The following is an 18,190-nucleotide window of genomic DNA, read 5'->3' on the forward strand; positions in this document are numbered from 1 at the left end:
ACAGTGAATAAACAGAATGTCCTGTAGCTCACCAACAAACTCAGGAGACAGAGACAAGGTTAAAGGTTCCGGAACAGCTCCCCGCTGCGGAGAGGAGCCTCGCCCGGGAGGGGGAGGGGGTAACCGCGGGAGGGGAGACGGCGGGAACAGATGCTCACAGTCAGGGCATTTTGCGGAGAGAGTTTTCCAGCCCTTCTCTGGACCCCATCCGCCACCACAGAGGGCAGCCTGGGGCCTCCTGTCCCTGGGTCTGCCCCACGGGAGCCGGGCCGTCATTAGCCTCTCAGGTTCCTGCTGTTAAAAACTTCTATCCCTTGGTTTTAGCTTTTAATTTAACCAAGGCATTCAATAAGTTGGGGTTTAATTTTTCAGACTCTAACAGCTACTCTCTGTTGCTCGCTCCAGAGCGCTTTTGGTGTCACTTAGCTTCTGATGGCATGACGGTGTTCACGCAGCGGGAAGGGACAGCCCCCAGGTCGCCCCACTGGACGTGACCGGGCTGGGCGCGGACCCGGCTGTGTGTGACTGTCCCTCCTCAACTGCCCCACCCCTGCCTCGAACACGGTGCCTGGTGATGGGGGCCGTGCTCGTGACTTCTGAACTGAGGTCTTGTTTGAGACCTCATTACTTAGCCGAAATTTGCCCTGATATTTCTCAGGAGCCAACCTGGCAGCTTATTAAAACCCTTAAAAATCTTTTGCTTTTGTGCCCTGTTAGCACAGAAAAATAGTAAAGAGCTAATTATTAAAAGTAGGAAAAAAATACTACAGCCTGTCTTCTAAATGGAAGATTTTCGTACTTAAAAGACAGATTCTCAGTCTCTTTGGGAGTTGAGGAAACATAACATTCAGAAATACAATTTTCTTTTAAACAGAAAAATTTCAATCATGATCTTTTAGCAACTCAACTTTTCCTCTCCTCGTCTTCCCCCTTGCTGGCAAGGTTGTATCGTTGCACTTTTTGGAAAAAAAAAAAAAGAATTCACCGCCGTTTCTGAAGTTAAACATATGGTTATGTGCTCCAGTCCAAGAAGCAAGGGAAACATTTTCTCCAAGCAGACCAAGTTTGTCTTTCCTTTTGGGCCTGAGGATTGGCGGTGGATTCCACATGAGCAGAGAGCTGGCCGCTGAGCGTCAGCGGCAATGGGTACAGTCGTCTTGGTGGCTGAAAATGCTGCTGGCCCTCCAGGGTCCCCTCAGTGCTGTGGGGGTGCAGTGGCACGGCGCTCTCCTTCCCCACTGGGGGCATATCACGGTCCCCACCCGCAGCGTCCCAGAGGTCCCAGCCACCTGGCAGCAGGTGGGCATCCTAGGATCTGCTGGGGTGGGGATGGGGGTGTGTAGGCTCAGGCTTGTTCACATGGAGAGTCCTGTGGTGCTTCTGCAGTTTCAGCCCAGGTGTCCCTGCAGACCCTGCCTGTGACTCCAGTCTGAAGTGCCTTTGCCACGTCCCCTCAAGCAGAAAGCACATCCGCTGCACCTGCCCCTCGGAGCGGACAGCTGGGCTGCTGCGGGCAGACCCTTTGCTACCGTGGATCGTGTGACCCTGGGGCCACCCTCTGTGCCACCTACGTCTTGAAGCAAAATAGTTGAGAGCCTTGTGCCATTTAAGAGGTAGAGATTTTTCATTTACAAAAAGTCAGCTACTTCCAAAGTTTTCTCTGATGACAAGTGATTGCCAATTGTAGGTCCCTAGATGATATTAGGAAAAAAAAAAAAAAAACCAACACACTTAATCACCCATCAAGGTAAAAGTGACATTTTAACAAAGGGTGAGAGTAACTGCTTTCCAAAAAGCATGTACTAGGGAGAGAACATCTTGAAAGCAGATTTATTTGGTGCTGAGGATGGGACCCAGGACCTCAGCGTGCCGAGCACATCTTCTCCCCCAGAGCCGCGCCCCAGCCCACAGAAAACATCATTTAAGTCATTTCTATTGTTTGTGATTTTTTTTTTATTGCCAAAAAGCGATGTTAAGAGTGTCATTTGTTAAAAACCCATCACAAATACCTACGCCCTTAATTTGGGATCAGTGTTTTTCGAAGCTTTTAAAAATCCTTTTATGAAAATTGCTGCGCATTTTGAGCTGGGCTGTTAAAAACAGGAGATAAAACAATGATACCTTCTGACTGATGTCGAAGCCATAATGTCACATTAGGGGGAAAGGAGCTTACTAGCAAAATGTTCTCAAAACTCTTCGCCCTGGGTGAGTGGAGGTGGAAATGAACTCCTGGGGCTGCGGGGGCGGGAGGGCGGCAGCTCCTACTTCCTGGTCCCCGTGTTCCTGGGAGGAATGCTTGTCAGCTTTTACATAGCTCAGTGGGGAAACGGAGGTACCAGGAGGCTACTTTCGAATCCCGAGTTACAGAAAGTTTACATCAATGAAAGTATATGCAGTTCTGTTGCTCTAAGAATATCGTAACTCTTTATTTTAATGATTTCAAAGAAGTCGGTTGATACTCTTTTTCGGGGGTTGATATTTTTAATACCATGCTTGTAAGTAGTACATTAAGATATATTTAAACATATTCGTTATTCTTGCCTGAAGTTGTTCTGTGTTGGCACTTTTTAGCTGTCCACGTTCTGTGGCTCTTGCACAAGTGGCCCTGTGTTGGTGATCCATGTGAGGGTGTGGCTGGTGGGGTGCAGTGAGTGTGGGAGGCGGCTGCAGGAAGCCCGGATCTGTGCCGTCCCTGCTGTGACTCTCATGGGCGCTGATGGATGACTTTCATTTCCTTTCCCGGGGAGCGGGCCGGGCTGCAGGCAGTGTGTGTGGGTCACAGCACACAAAGCGGGGTATCCTTCAGGGTGTCCACGGCGCAAACACTGCTTCCTGGAGCCCATGGAGGGGGTGGGTAGTATCTGGAGATCTTGGCATGTCACCCATCTCGTCTGCTTCTTGGCCACTGGCTTGTGTCCCCAAGCTGCCGCTGCCTTGTCCCACGGAGGAGTCCCGGGTGCCAGAGGCAGTCTAGGCCTTCCCCGCTGGGCTGTGGCAGCCCTGGTGCTGTCTTGGAGGGAAGCGTCTTCTGTGTTGCCGGGCCGGCAGCACGTACAGCTCCTGGGGACACGTCCAGGGGTGACGCGCGAAGTGCACCCGAGAATCCCCCCGGAGCTTAAGTGTGAGAGGTGAGAAGTCAGCGCTGTCAGGGATCAGGAGGAGCTGTGATGATTGACATGTGTGAAGCTGACCTCACTCACCCCTGGGAGATGGCAGTGACAGGGTCGTTTCCCACACTGTGCACGCACGCACGCCACAGTGCCACAAGTGCCTGACACGGCTGTGACAGACATGCCAAAGACCAGGCTGTCTTACCTCTGGGGGCCCCGGTGAGCCCCCCGTTGGCCCACACCTGGTGCCCTTCTGTGGCTCGGGCTGCTGTGAGGGCCACTCATTGTCGCCCAGTGTGGCCGCCACCCCTGTTGCTGGCTTTGTGGCAGAGCAAGTGTCTGTTGTGAAAATGGCACGGCTTGAAGTTAGTGGTTCTGGAAACAGCTTCGTAGAGCAAGTGCAGCTTTCCGGTTAGGCTCCCGGTTCCATAACCTCCTGTGTGAACTGCAGCCCTGGGTGTGTTACCAGGTGTCCCTGAGACTCCCTGCTCTCTGCCGGAAAGTGGGCTTAGGGTCTGTGTGGCTTAAATGAATTATTATCCATAATGCTCGCTGGAGACATGATCTGTGCCGTCAGCGGAGCCCTGGGGAGGGGGTGGGGAGCGTATTGTCATGTTCCAGGAGGTCTCGTTCAGCCTGGCGGGTGCTCTGCGCCCATGGGCTCCTTGTTAAGTGGCATCTTTGTTGTAGCATATTTACTTTGTAATCTAAACATTTCCTGTCTCTTTTCTGTTTGTGTTGTAGGAACCCAGCTATTTAGTGGCCGAAGTGACTTTAGAATCACTACCTTGAAATTTTATCCCAAAGACCACAACATTTTTTTATGTGGAGGCTTCAGCTCTGAAATCAAGGCTTGGGACGTAAGGACCGGCAAGGTAATGCATACCTTCTTGGGCTGGCTTCTCTGTGGGAGAGCATTTGGGAGCATTTGGGTCCCTGGGACGGCTCAGCCTCTCTGTGTGGACCCTGAGATGGAAGAATTGGCACTTACTGTGTGACCGTGCTAGCCTGTTTCTGGGTGTTTGAAAGAGGCTTCTTGAATTGCTAGGCCGCAGACACATCGTAGGTGCAGTCCAGCTCCGTGTTGCTCACCTACTGTGTGCGGTGCTTCCTGGCGATGCAAAGGGAGTCAGTCTCAGGCTGCTCAAAGAAACAGTGCACGGGCGTGGAGAAGTCTGGTGTGGAGGAGAGCTCAGGCTCCATGACCTCCGGAGGCCGATTTCAGGTCTGGCAGCACCACTGGGGCAGGAGGGGACTCAGCCACAGGGTACCACAGAGAGCTGGCACACCCTGCGCGGGCTGCACCAAGACTGACTGTGGGAGAAGAGGGTGTGATGGTCAGAGCATCCCCTGTTTGGGGTCCCAGGGCTCAGGGCCTCCCCCCGATGTGTTTCTGCCCTCGGGGGTGCAGGGGCTCCTGACCCATCCTGGACAGGCTCCGAGTGGCGAAGGTGAGGCAGAGCCCCCTCGGCCTTGGTTCCAGGAATCCTGGGGGCCCTTCCTGGAAGGCTGATGGGACCCTCCTTTGCCTCATGTAAAAGCTAAAACAGAGGCCCTTTTCTTTAGAGAGAATGGGATATTTTGTCCACAGATGAGCTCGAACTCCAGGTGCTTCACGAAGGAGATGGGTGCTTCCCAGGAGTGCAGTGGGGACTCCAAAAGCAGTAGCACGGGTGCATTTACTCATTAAAAGCACACCCACAGGCATCCTCCCTGACAAAGATGTTTGGGGAAGAGAGAAAAATTACCCAGAAAGAAGTGGACATGGTGGAATTAAAAAAAAAGCCCGCAATACTTTATATTTAGGGTGTAGAAGCATGACCAAGGAGAGGAGACATGTGAACGCATTGTGCTAATTGGAAACTCTTAGGCCATCTGAAGTGGGGCCACCTGGTCACCGGGCCCCTCCTGATGGCCACCCCTGAAGGTGCACCCGCTGTTTTTAGTCTCAAAGACCAAACATGTAAGAAATTACTCACTATGGACGCCATCTGATTTCAGAGTTTGTTAAAAATACCGGATTTTCTCCCGGGGCAGACGCCAGCTGACAGGCTCCGAAAATGCCGGGGCAGAAGCAATTAGAAGCAGATGTTGCTGTGACTGGTGCTGGCATGTCTGCGAGTCTCTCCCAGGCTAATAATGTGGGTAAAGGGATCTGTGCGGTATTTGTTTTTACTTCCTGTTAACCAACAGTCCTCCCCCGCCGGGTCACACGGAGCGGGGCTGGTAGTTCCATTTGCATCCGCTGGGCCCAGGGGACCACACTCTTTGCCGCTTTGACGAGAGCTACCTGTGTCCCAGAAGAGGCTCAGCAAGCTGTCAGCGCTCCCTGGGGCCTCTGCGGAGTCCCGCCCCTGCCTCTGTCCCTGGTGCTGACCGCTGCGCCCGCTGCCAACAGCCTGGCCTTTTCTGAGCACCAGCCTGGGCCACAGAGGGCCCGCAGGGGGAGCAGGAGGCACACGGGCCTCGGCTTACTTAGGAAGGAGGCAGCGAGGCACTGCCTCTGGCTCCACTGGGAGGAGTGTGTGTTATACAAGTGACAGTGAACCACGCGGTGAAGTTGGGAAATTCAGGGAAAGAGAGAGGGGGAGGAGGATCCCAGCCGGCTGAAGGGAAACAACTTGTGACATTTTGATGTATTTCTTTTATTGTTATTTCCCCCTGTGGTTTCATTTTTAGTATAAAAACGGCTTGGTCATACTTTCATACACGCTCTTGGATTTTGCATTTCACATGGATCATAAGGGGGTTCCTTGTTACTACAAAGTCATGAAAGGGTAGTGCTTCCCCTTTCACTCAGTGTGTCCTTGATTGCTCCTCCCTTACGTCCAGTTTTCAGGTCAGTGCCTGACACGTGCTTCTATGGATAGAACGCGTCGGATTTCTTTAACTTGTTAAATTACTTTCCAGCACGCTGTGATCAAAATATACAGTGAACATTCAAATTTTTAAGATGCGTTGCCCTTGATGCTGCTCAAGGCCCTCCTCCTCACTTTATTTTTTTAATTCATTTTAAGTTTTTAATCTTTTTTGGTTGAACTCAGGATCTTGTGCTTGGCAAGCAGGCAGGCAGGCGCTGTGCCACTTAGCCACATCCCGGCCCCCTCCTCACTTGGACGCACTCATGCCATCGCTCGTGCCACCTGCTGAAGCAGGAGTCCTCTTTCCTGATACCCTTAGTGGCACTGTCGTAGCCTCGACGTCCTGGGTTGACTCAGAACGTCTCGCCTTTCCCTGTCACGGTCATGTTGGCTTGGGGGACGAGCGGGAAGTTGCCTGGCGCTGTGTCTAGCAAGGTGGGTGAGGCCGTGTGACTTTTCTCTCGCCTGTCTTTCCAGTGGGCGGCTCTTGGCAGCAGCGTGCACAGAGTTTCCCATCACACCTTGAAAAGACAGTCGTGGGAGCGGACTTCCAGAGCCGCTTCAGAGCAAAACGCAACAACAGTGGGGTGTGTGTCCAAAGTGTGTGTGTGTGGGGGTATTCTGAGGAGGACTAATAGCAATATGTCCTTTACAGAAAGAAACTTGGAAAAATCTAGACACTCGTACTTTTCCATTATACTTCGTATGTTGGACGTGGAAGAGGTTCCAAAAACTTTCTTTTCTTTTTGGCATTCCAAACTAGTAGAGTGATCGTCATAGGCATCAAGGGTCAGCAGACTGCAGCCTAAAGCAAAATCCAGCTTGCCGCCTGTTTTTGTCAATAGTTTTATTGGAACTTGTTCCCTTACGTACCATCTGCAGCTGCTTTCACTGCAGTGGCAGAGTTGACACCACATGGCCTGCAAAGCCAAAAATATTTACAGTCTTGGTGGCTGTGGTGTCAGACCCTCTGTTGTCCTGCTGTTGATCAAGACTAATCTGCCAGATCTGGCTAACATGGTGGGTGCCCTGTACCTTACCCCATTTGATATTTTTTGTTGTTGTTTTGTTTTTTTTTTTCCAGTACCGGGAATCGAACTCAAGACCTTGTGCTTGCCAGGCAGGTGCTGTGCCGCTGAGCTATATCCCCAGCACCTGCTCACCCCATTTGAGATTCCTTTGCAGAAACGGTGTGCTCAGGGACTGTCTTTTCTAGATGGCTAGGAACTGCTTGTTTTTGGGTATATAAGTCTTTCCTCTCTTGCTATAATCTCTAAGCAAGCCACCAAGTTTACTGTGTTATATATTCCCCTATAAGAAACATCGCTGTGCAACTTGCTTTTTCCGTATTTGGGATTTACTGCCTTAAGCTTGAGTCCAGGAACTCTTAATTGCTGGGTCAAAGCAAGCCAACACTTTGATGGCAGGGAGTGGTTTCCGCCAAGAGGAGGGAGGCTGGTGAGCCCCCATCGCTGGAGGACAAGGGCAGCCCCTTCATGGATCTTGGGGTATGGGGTCTGGCGAATCGTTGAAACAGGTAACTTTGAAGCCACATCCCAGGCTGAGATTTTATGATTCCTTGAACTTAGCCAGATGACAAATGTCAGCATTCCGGCCTTCGCCAGCCCAGTCCAATTCATTATAGCGAATGGGCTGCGTGGCTCCCGGTCTTTTTCTCTTGGCTGATCTCTGCCTCCAATTTGATGATTGGAGCTCATCTCGTCTCTGCCCAGAGCCTGGCTTCATTTCCAGCGGGTCAGCAGGGTGCATTCTGTGAGAGCCAGCTCCACTCGCTTCTTTGAAGCTGGCCTGATGCTGCGGGTACTGCGCTCTGCGCCTGCTTCCTCCTGCCGGCGTGCTTGGACTTGGGTGTCGGCCGGAAGCCAGGATGCCCGTGTCTGTGGTGCAGCTTTTCGGGTCCCTCGCGCCAGACTCCCTACCGCACACCCGGCTCAGTGTCCTGAGCTGCAGGGGACCACACTCATGTCCTTACTCTCCCACCGGCTCCGCTGGGTGGTCTAGGCAAAAATCACAGCAAACCTGTGTGACCTCCACACTGCAGTGGCGGAGGGCATGACAGGGTCATCTCTAAAGCCAGCTTCTCACACTCACTGGAGGACAGGTGCAGGGAAGCGCCTCGGCTCCCGGTAGCGTGCAGCTTCTGTCTCAGCAGTTCTGGGTGGCGAGGAGACCCTGCCTTTCTAGTAGGCTCTGAGAGCAAGGGGGAAGCCTGTGCTTGGGCTGCACTTGGAGAAGCCCTGGCCTAGAGGCGTCTGCATGTAGGAGCACCTCACTTTGCTGCCATGGGCTCCCCTGGCCTTCCTCCTTGGGGGGCCGCGCTGGCTGTGACCACCTCTCCCACCTTCGAGGTCCCCCACGCACAGCTCATTGTCGTCTGAGCCCCACACCTCCCATGGGGCCTGGACCAGAGGTGCTCAGGGCAGCCTGCGTGAATGCAGAGGCACCTGCCCCAGTGTCCGGCCAGAGGCCACCCCCTGGCACCTCCAGGAGATGGGACGTGAGGCCAGCTGCTGTTCTGAACCGCAGCAGAGGCAGGAGGGCCTGGGAGAGCCTGAGTAAGTGAGGTGTGCCGGGCCAAGCCAGGTTCCACGGCCCTCCAGCAGCGCTGGACTCTCAGCTCCCCGGGATGTGACAGTTTCTGGCTTGATTGTTTCCGCTTGGTGGTGCCCTGGCTGTGTGCCCAGCGCTACCTTGAGCTGCGGAGTTAATGGAAAGGTTGGGACACAAACCCGGCCCTCTGGGGCCTGCCAGCACCCTGGAAAATGTCCCATGTGGGTCACCTTTAGGTTCTCTTTATGTATTTTGAGCTAAAAGTTAGGGTAGCTAGGAAAAGCAGCTCACCCCTCCTTGGATCGTGGATCGGATCTGTTAAGCTCACGCAGGCTTGGAAACTGCCTGTGTTCATCAGCTCACCCTCTGCCAGCCTAAGCCTCGGCAAGTCACTTCTCAGTGAGGGCAAGTTGGGCCCTGCAAACTGGAGCAGCCCTGGAAATCTAGGACGCTGGCTCCTGGAGCCGGGGAACCTGGGCCGTGCCCCAGTTCCTCTCGCTTCTTGGCCGCGGGGTTGACACCCGGTGGCAGGGAGCCCGGTGTTCTTTTGATGTCTGCCTCCTACTCTACCCTTGAGAAAGGCCGCTGCCGCGCACTCACACTCTGCCTGTGCCCTCCGGGCACTGCAGGTCCTCTGAAGGCCCCGCTCCCTCCTCACCCACCCTGGGATCCTCGGGATACAATCGGCTCTGACAGGCGGCCGGCTGGCTCCCGCACACCCTGGAGTAGCTCTGACACGAATCATCAATATTACATGCTTGTTCTACATCTTCTCTTTCTAAAAAGTGTTGAAAGGGACATCTCGACGTTCAGATCTCTAGTTGGTTTCTTGACCTCCTTGTGGAGCTTCCGCCCAGACCCCCTGCAGGGGTCCTGACAGGCGTCCTCCCTCCCCGGAGGTGGCAAGGCAAGACCCTCGCTCCGCCCTCAGCTGTCCCGTCCTGGTGCACTGGGACCTCCCCCGGGGCAGAGATCCTGCCTCCTTCCCTGCTGTCCCTCCACCACCTAGCACACTGCAGAATGCATAGTCGGCCCTGGGGGAGAAAAATTTGTAAGAATGACTAATAGCTCTAATCAAGACCAATTGAAAAAACCCCAAGTAATTAACCTACCCAGTTGAAGTAGCACCGAGCCACAATTCATTAACCTGCTTGTCTCGGGCCCTGACTGTGGGTAACCCTCCCCGTGGGGTTTGTTCCCCGGGTGGGGGCAACAGGAGCTGGCCTGGCCTGGGGCTCTGGGTGGAGCTTCCCTGGGCGGGGCCTGGCTTGCCCCATGGTGGGCAGGTGCTGGTCATCGAGAGTTTTGCAAACTCTCCAGCTGAACCTAGCATTTTGCCAAGGTTGGGGCGCCCAGGTGAGGGTCCTGAGTGTTTTGGGGGTCTCTCCCCTGTGGGCAAGAGCACCCTTTTGTTCTGCATCCCCAGTGACAGCTGTGTGGAAGGCGCCTACGAGGTTCCCAGTGCCATCCGCTTCCGTGGCACTGTAGGCAGGTTGCTTATTTGCCCTAATGAGGTTTTGATTACTCTCCATTTGTCTCTTTCATCCGTTTTATATTAAAACGCCTTTTTATTTGGACTTCTTGTACTTTGTACGGTTCTGACTAAGCTTTGCTGCAGCGTGAACTTTTAAGTAGATGAGGCCAGGAGACCAGTGGAGCCAGACGGGTGGGGGAGGGGAGGGAGAGGGCACGCCCTGCGGCTTTGGCGGAGCGTTGATTTCCCAGGGCTGTCAGTCCCCGCAGGGCGGGCGGGGACCGCCGGGCCCTGAGCCATCTCTGGAAATCCGTGCAGTTCGGCGCTGATCACATGCTGCCATGTGGGGGCGCTGCCGAGCAGCTGCTGGAGAGCTCCGTCTCCTCCCTGTAGGCCTAAGGGCTATAGTCGCCCTGGGTCCCCTGCTAGGGCATCTGGGATCAGTCACATAGCGCAGCCACACAGCTGGTTGGCAGTGGCGTCCGATCTTAAAGCTGGTAGTTTCAGGTCCTCCAGTGCATTCGCAGAGCGAGGGACGCTTTGTCTGGGACGTGGTGGAGAGCCGTCCCTGAGGGCTGTGCGTTCTGTTCCCGGAGACGCCTGCATGGTGCCCACTCCTCCTGCCGCGGCTGCTCTGCGCCTGCCGTGAGCGCGGGCCGTGGTGGGACAGTGTGGACCCTGCTCTGGAGGACCACAGTGCCGCGCACAGCCGCTGGCCTGACAGTGGGACCCCAACCTCTGTGCACGGGTGGCCCTGCTCCTCCCAGGATGGGCGAGGGGACAGATCCTGAAAGGCCTGGTTCTCAGTGCGGGAGCTGAGCAGCCGTCAGGGACTCGGCTGCACACCCAGGTCTGGCTCTAAATTCTCCTCTCGGCTGCACACCCCCGTCACAGGAAGAGGGCATTGATTAATGTCACAAACCTTTGCTGAGTGCCCGTCAGACTGTCCAGTCCTGCAAGGGACTGCCGAAGTCACCGCAGAGAGCGTGTTTCAGGTGACGTTTGGTGGATTTCTCAGCCGGCTTGGCCGCCTTTGCATGCAGCCGGGAGCCCCTGGGTGTCTCCTGGGTTGTTCCAAGTCTTGAATAGAGGTGGACAGCTGGTTCCCAGGATCCCGAACCTCAGAGACCAGACCTTTTGTGTCCCCAGCTCAAACCTCCTCTCAGCCTCACTCTGCACCCCACTTCCTGGGCTGGGTCAGAAGATACCTGCTTGAAAGCAGTCTGTCAGCTGCCCGGAGCGCAGTGCGTGAGTGCCTGAGCCCCTGGCACACACAGGGACAGTCCCAGGACTGCCACCCTCCCCTTTGGGCAACATTTACCATGCAGTAGGGGCTATCAGAATCATAAGATGGTTTCTCTGGACCTGTAGTGACGCTGTAAGTAGTGTTTTTATAATTCTAACACATGAATCTTTCATAGTACATTTGCCACTGACATAAGGTCTATGCTATACTGGACTCTTCTTTCCTTGAGGTTTTTTAAACAGTTTAATTAAAAAATATATTTTGAGACGGGGACTTGATATGTTATTCAGATTGGTCTTGAATTTGCTTATGTAGCCCAGGCTGGCCTCAAACTCACAGAGATCCTCCTGCCTCAGTCTCCCAAGTGCTGCTGGGATTATAGGCATGTACCACCATGCTTGGTTAATTTTTTTAAAAAAATTGATTCACAGTTCCTTTTATTTGAAGACTTATTTTAGCATTACCATAGCTGATAATATTCCCCCCAAATGGGCTTGATGCCCGTCATTTTTTTGTCTTAATATAAGTTAAATACTCACTGTGTATTATTTGGTAGCAGGTTTATTCACATACCATACAATTCACTCATTTGAAATAAACAGTGCATTAGTTTTTAGTATGTTTCCAAAGTCATGCAGCCGTCACCATAGTCAATTTGGAACATTTTTATCTCTTCAAAAAGAAGCCCTATGTGTTTAGCAGTCCCCCACTGAACTAGCAGCCTCTGCTCTCTAATCTACTTTACATCTGTATAGATTTGTTTATTATGGACATTTTGTATACATGGAACCCTACAGTGTCTTGTCTTCCCCTTCTTCCCTCCTTTCCTTCCTTCCTTCCTCCCTCTATCCCTCCTTCCCTCTTCCCCCTCCCTCCTCTTCCCTCTTTCTTTCTTTCTTTCTTTCTTTCTTTCTTTCTTTCGAGTTAGGGTCTTGTTGTATAGATCAGTCTGGGTCTAAACTCACTGTGTAGCTCAGGCTGGTCTTGAACTCACAGCAATCCTCCTGCCTCAGCTTCCTGAGTGCTGGGATTACAGGCATGTACCACCATGCCCGGCCGTACAATATCTTTTGTGACTGGCTTTTCTGTTTTTGTTTGCAGTACTAGGGATTGAACCTAGGACCTTTGTACGGAGCTTCATCCCGTTTATATTTTTTGAGACAGGGTCTTGAGCAACTTGCCAAGTTGCTCAGTTGCCCAGGCTGGGCTTGAACTTGTGATCCTCCTTCCTCAGTGTCCCAGGGTGCTGGGATTATAGGTGTAAACCACCATGCCTTGCCCTTGGACTTGTGTTTCAAGGGATCCGTCCGTTTTATCTAAGTTTTCACATCTGTGGGCGTAATGTCCATTTTATTCCATTGTTGTTTAATGAGGCACTCTCCATAGTGAAGCCTCCTCTGTGATTTCTCATACTAGTGATTTGTGTCCTTTCTTTGTTTCTTAGTTAGCCTGGCTGTAGACTTAACTGATTCTCTTGATTTTATGAAAGAATGAACTTTTACTTTTTCATTGATTTTCTTCTATTTGCTTTCTATTTTCAGTGGCATCGATTCCTGCTCTAATGTTGTATTATTTCTTTTCCTTCTCCCCGCATTCCTTTTTCCTTATCCTTTGCATTTAATTTGCTCTTCTGTTTTAAGTTTCCTAAGGTAAGAAGCTTAGATTATTTATCTCAGATCTTTCATCTTTTCTTATAAAATTGCCCAATGCTTTAAATGTCCCTCTAAGCCCTGTTTTTCCTGCGTCCCACAAATATTGGTAAGTTGTATTTCCATTTTTATTTAATTCAAACTATTTAAAATTTTCTCCTGAGATGTCTTCCCCGGCTCAGGTGTTATTTAGGAGTGTGTTGTTTCATCTCTGTGTATTTTGGGATTTCCCAGCTGTCATTCTATTACTGATTTCTCGTTTGGCGCTGCTGGGATCTGAGAGCAGCCTTGTATGATTTGTGCTCTTTTACCCTCGCTGGGTGTGTGTTAGAGCCCGGAATGTGTCTTTCTCGAACGCTCCGTGTAAACTTGACAAGGAGGTGCATTGTGTTAGGCCTGGGTAAAGTTGCCTGTGGATGGCAGTTATATGCAGTTATGTCCAGGTGATGGATGGGATGGTTGGGTTTAGCTACGTCCTTACAGATTTTCTGCCTGCTGAATTTCTTCATTTCTGATAGAAAAGTATTAAAGCCTCCAAATACAATAACAGATTACCCATTTCTCTTGTGGTTCTACCAGTTTTTTGCCTCCTATGTTTTGAAGTTTTCTTGTGAGATGCATGCTCCTTAAAGCTTAATGGTAGATATTCCTAGAGAATCGACTCCTTCGTCATTATGTGATACCCTTCCTTTTAAAACTTTTAACTTCATGGGTACGTGCCTGCAGTCGACGTAGCTCACGGGGCCTCGGGGGGTGGTCACACGTACACATGACGGGTCCCCCCTACCCCGTCCTGGTTCTCGTTGCTGTTGGTGTTGTTCATCTTAGCTCATGTTGTGGCCCGTAGTGTGTGCTTCCATGGGGGTTGTCAGGCTCCTGCACACGGCTCGTCTTCATTCTTCTCGTTTCCCATTCCCCTGCTCCTACCCCGCACCCTGTTCCCTTGGACACCTTCCCTGTTGGGAGAGATCCCAACCCCGTCCCCTTCTATCCATCCTCTATCACTGTCTTTGTCTCTGCTTTGCCTCACCCGATGAGAGACCCCATACGGTGTTTAAGCTCGTGTGTCATGCAACATGATAGATACTTTTTTGGTTTTTTGGTACTAGGAATCGCACTCGTGACCCCGTGCTTACCAGGCAGGTGCAGTGCCATGCTGCTGAGCTATATCCCCAGCTGCTCAGCATGACATTTTCCAGGTGTATCCATTTTTCCTACAAATGTCTCAGGTCTGTCATTCTTCTTAGCCGAATAGCATTCCATGATGTGCCCCCTTTTCTTTATCCAGGCATCTGCTGATGGATGTGCAGGCTGCTTTGGATTTAGCTGTGTAATACCTTCCTAATTCCTGATGACTTCGCTTGCCCTGAAGTTGGTTTTGTCTTAAATGAAGATAGCTGCTTCTGCTTTCTTTGGGCTGATGGCACATTTTTCTCCATCCGTTTACTTTTCCCGTTATCCTTCACATTTTTATGTCTTTACCAGTCCAGGTGTGTGGTCTTTGACATTTCCATTCCTGGTGGGGAGTCGGTGCCTGTGCGGGACGTGTCTCAGCTCCTGTCTCACGCCTTTTCCCGCCCGCTCCCCGCCTCTTGTACTTCCTGTAGCTCTCAGGCACACAGCACGTGGACCGTGGTTTTCCTTTATTCTGGCAGTCTCCGTGTTTTCATTTTGTTTTGTTTTTTGTTTTTTTTCCGGTACCGGGAATCAAACTCATGACCTTGCGCTTGCGAGGCAGGCGCTGTGCCGCTGAGCTAAACCCCCAGCCCCTCTGTGTTTTCATTGGTGCATTTAATCCATAGCTACTTCAAAATAATGATTGAGATAGTTGGATTAATAGTTATCATATTTGTTACTACTTTGTATTTGTGAAACTTGTTCTTTGCTTCTGTTTTTTTTTTTTTTTTTTTTTTTTGTTCTTTTTTATTTGTTCCTATTTTTGTCTTTTACTCTTTTTTTTTTCTCTGTGCTGGGAATTCAACATTAACCCAAAGGTTTTGTGTATGCCAGGCAGGCACTCTACCACTGAGGCACACCCCCAACCAAGTTTTATAATTTTATTTTATTGTATTATTTTTGGTTTTGTTTTTGAGTCAGAATCTTGCCATATAATTCAGGCTGGCCTTGAACTCACTATGTAGCCCAAGCTGGCCTTGAACTTGTGGCAGTTCTCCTGCCTCAGCCTCCCGAGTGCTGGGGTTGTAGGTGGGCACCACCACACCTGGCCCCTTTTTTTGTGATTTTCATGGAGCATTTACATGACTCACTTTTCTCTCTTCCCTCAGCACCTCCATTATATTACTTTAAAAACTTTCTACTGGTTGCCCCAGTTCCTTTTCCCTTTCTTCTGCCAGAAACACGAGAGGATTTTCCGTCCTCACTGCAATGGCTTCTGGAGCTTGGGAGGCGAAGCTCGTGGATATTTTGAGGCCCCTGATTCTTGGTCCCCAGTTCTTCTCTCAGACTTGCTCCGACTGAGTTCAGCGTCGCCAGTTACAGCTCCACCTCCTGGCGCTGCTTCCAGTGGGGGTTCCCCTCCTGTAGATGGCGACTTTGTCCTCTGTACCCCCAGCTCTGGGGCAGAGGTTTGCCCCGCGCCTTCTTTCTCTCACCGGTCTAAGAGGAGTTGTCCAGTTTGTTCGGCCTCAGGACAGACAGCAGAACTGGTTTATGGGCGCCTCACACTCAGGGCTGCTAGCCGGAGTCCTTCCCCGCTGTGACAGCGCTGTCTCGGGCCTGGGTACTGCGCTCTGTTCGTCCGTCCGTCCATCCACCACCGGGCGGAGGCTCTGCTGTCTCTGCCTTTTGGCTGTCTTGAACAGCGCTGTGATGAACTTCCGTTTATAAAGTTTTTACTTGACTATGTTCTTATTTTCCTTGGGCTCTGCCTAGGAGTGTTTTCTACTCCCTTAAGAAGCCAAGTTAGGATATTAACTTAAGGTCTTCTTTTAATACAGATATTTTCATGTCACATGTTTTCCTCCAAGGACTGCTTCGTCTACATCCTACAAATATTGACAGGCTGTTTTAATTTTAACTTAGGTTTTTTTTCCCCCCCTAGTTTTATTTCAACTTCCTCTTTGATATGTAGATTTGTCTCAAATGTTGTGTGGATCTTCTTGTTGACATATGGGTTTAGAGGTGCACTGTTTAATTTTCCAAAATGTAGAGATTTTCCAGATACCTTTTTATTATTAATCCCTCCTTCTGTTACAGTCCTAAACGTACCCTGTCTGGTTTCAGTCTTAAGGTTTGAGGTTGATGTTACTGTCCAGAACATGGTATGTGTGGCTGGGTGGTCCATGCGCTCTGGTAGGGGCGGTGCCGGCTGCTGCTGGGCCACCGTCCCGTGAACAACCGTGTGGCCAGGCTGGTGACTAGTGGTGTCTGCTCCTCCGTTCTCTCTGGGTTTTCCTGTGTGTGTCCTTGTGGGGTTGTTCAGGGAGGGGTGTGGACAGCTCCCGCGTGACCTATCACCTCTTGCTTTGTACGCTTAGAAGCTGCCTCTGCAGGTCAGTCTGGGTCTATCCAGGTCCATCCCGGTCCTGGTCTGAGGCTAAAGCTGAGAGAGAAAATAAGAAAAATGAAAAGGAAGGAAGAGAAAACGCACACTCGTCTCTGTGCAGGTCACTTCTCCGGGCTTTCACCCACCCCGGCCGGAGCCCTGCTCACTGTAAGTGCTGGGAGCTGCCTTGTGTGTTTTGTCCCGCGTGTGTGGGGTCCGTGGTGAGCTTGCTGGAGTGGGCTCGTGCTGGCTCAGCCCCAGGTTGATCTGAATGTGCTTTCCTCCTCGCCTCGTTTCTCCCTCACCTAGGAGCGTTTTCCCAACCTCTCCGCCGCCTCCAGGGGGCCCCCTCCCCAGCCTGTCACTGTCTGGAAACTTGCTGGCCCCCAGGGGGGCGGGACGGCGACGGGGTTTTCCAGCCTGGTGGGTGATGGCTCCAGCCCTCCCGAACCTGCACCAGAACCCTGAACACGGCAGAGCGTGGGCATTCAGGTTTGTGCCCCACCAAACAGCGCCACCTTGGCCCAAGCACGTGGCCTCCGTGGACCCTGCCACTGGGCACCTTTCCTGGCAGCCAGAGGCTTTGTCACACTTGCAGACCGTCTGTGTGGCACTTCTTGGCAGGCCCAGCACGCAGGCGGGGAGGAGCCGGGTGGTGCATGGTGTCATTAGCCACACCAGGCGGTCCACTCGGTGCGCCACGTTCAGAGCAGAGACGGGAGGTGGACGACTTTCCTGACCTCCCTCCGCCCACCCCGGCATCAAGCAGATTTCTCCACTTTGAATTACAGCTTTGGCTTCATATTTTTATAAGAAGGTCTAGTTATCTGCTTCCCCTCATTCACTTACTCACTGGGCATTTGCCATTGCCTGCCGTGTGGGGACATTGCTCTAGGTCACAGAGCTCAAAGGGGCCACGGGAAGTGCCTCCTGCCGGGGAATGGCACCGTTACTCCGCGTTGCTGCCCTCCATGGCAGCTTCAGGACTACCCTCCCTCCAGATCCCTTTACTTTTCTCTTCTGTCTGGGGCTGACACGTGAGGTTGTGCAGGTTGTACACTGCACACAGACATCTGGCTGAGGCGGGGGTGATCGGGGCTAGAATCACCCTCTGCCCTGGTGTGGGGTGGCCACCACCTCATAAGGTGCAATCTGGGCAGACAGCAGCCCGGCCCCTTCCCCTTCTGCCTGTAGGTGGGACCAAAAAGAAGCCCGTGGTGAGGTTCTCTTGGGGCTTGGGGTGCAAAGGAAGTGCAGGGCAGACACAGAAGGGCACCGTTGACTTCGGTATCTCCCACAATCTCAGAACGCAAGTGGGATCATTCTGACTATAAAAGCAGTGAATGCTCTTTCAGCTGCTTGGACGGCAGAAGGCTATAAAGAGGGAATAACCTACTGAATTTCAGCCCAGCCCTGGCTGCCGCTAACAGTTGGTATCCTTCATTCCAGCTTTTTAATGCATATATATTTACATTTTTATATAATTTCCCTCCCAGCTTAATATGATATCATTAGCATTTCCCATATTGTTAGAAAGGTTTTGGATGCTATAATTTTTAATAATTACCCAATATGCCACAATGTATTTAACCAGTCCTTTATTGTTGGCTATTTATAATATTTCTAGGGCTTGCTTTATTACAGCATCAAGGCAAACATCCAATTTCCTAGACATGGAATTGATCAAAGGGCCCGTGTGGGCTTGAGGTTCCGGATACCACTGCCCGCTGGCCTCTGCCAGGGTGCGCGGCTCCCCCAGCGCCTGTGTTTGCAG

General features: G+C 51.7%; 1 protein-coding gene across 1 annotated transcript in view; it reads left to right on the top strand.

Annotated features, from left to right (window-relative positions):
* The window catches only part of Wdr25 (WD repeat domain 25), a gene marked incomplete in the record, with an annotated part of 124,770 nt that overhangs the window by 83,698 nt on the left and 22,882 nt on the right, over positions 1-18,190 (top strand). Inside the window, 1 exon segment of the mRNA XM_005390456.2 lies at positions 3,855-3,985. Within this exon segment, the coding sequence (XP_005390513.2) occupies positions 3,855-3,985 (131 nt within the window).

Source organism: Chinchilla lanigera, unplaced genomic scaffold (genome assembly GCF_000276665.1).
Source record: "Chinchilla lanigera isolate Chin_1 unplaced genomic scaffold, ChiLan1.0 scaffold00037, whole genome shotgun sequence".
Lineage (NCBI taxonomy): Eukaryota > Metazoa > Chordata > Mammalia > Rodentia > Chinchillidae > Chinchilla > Chinchilla lanigera.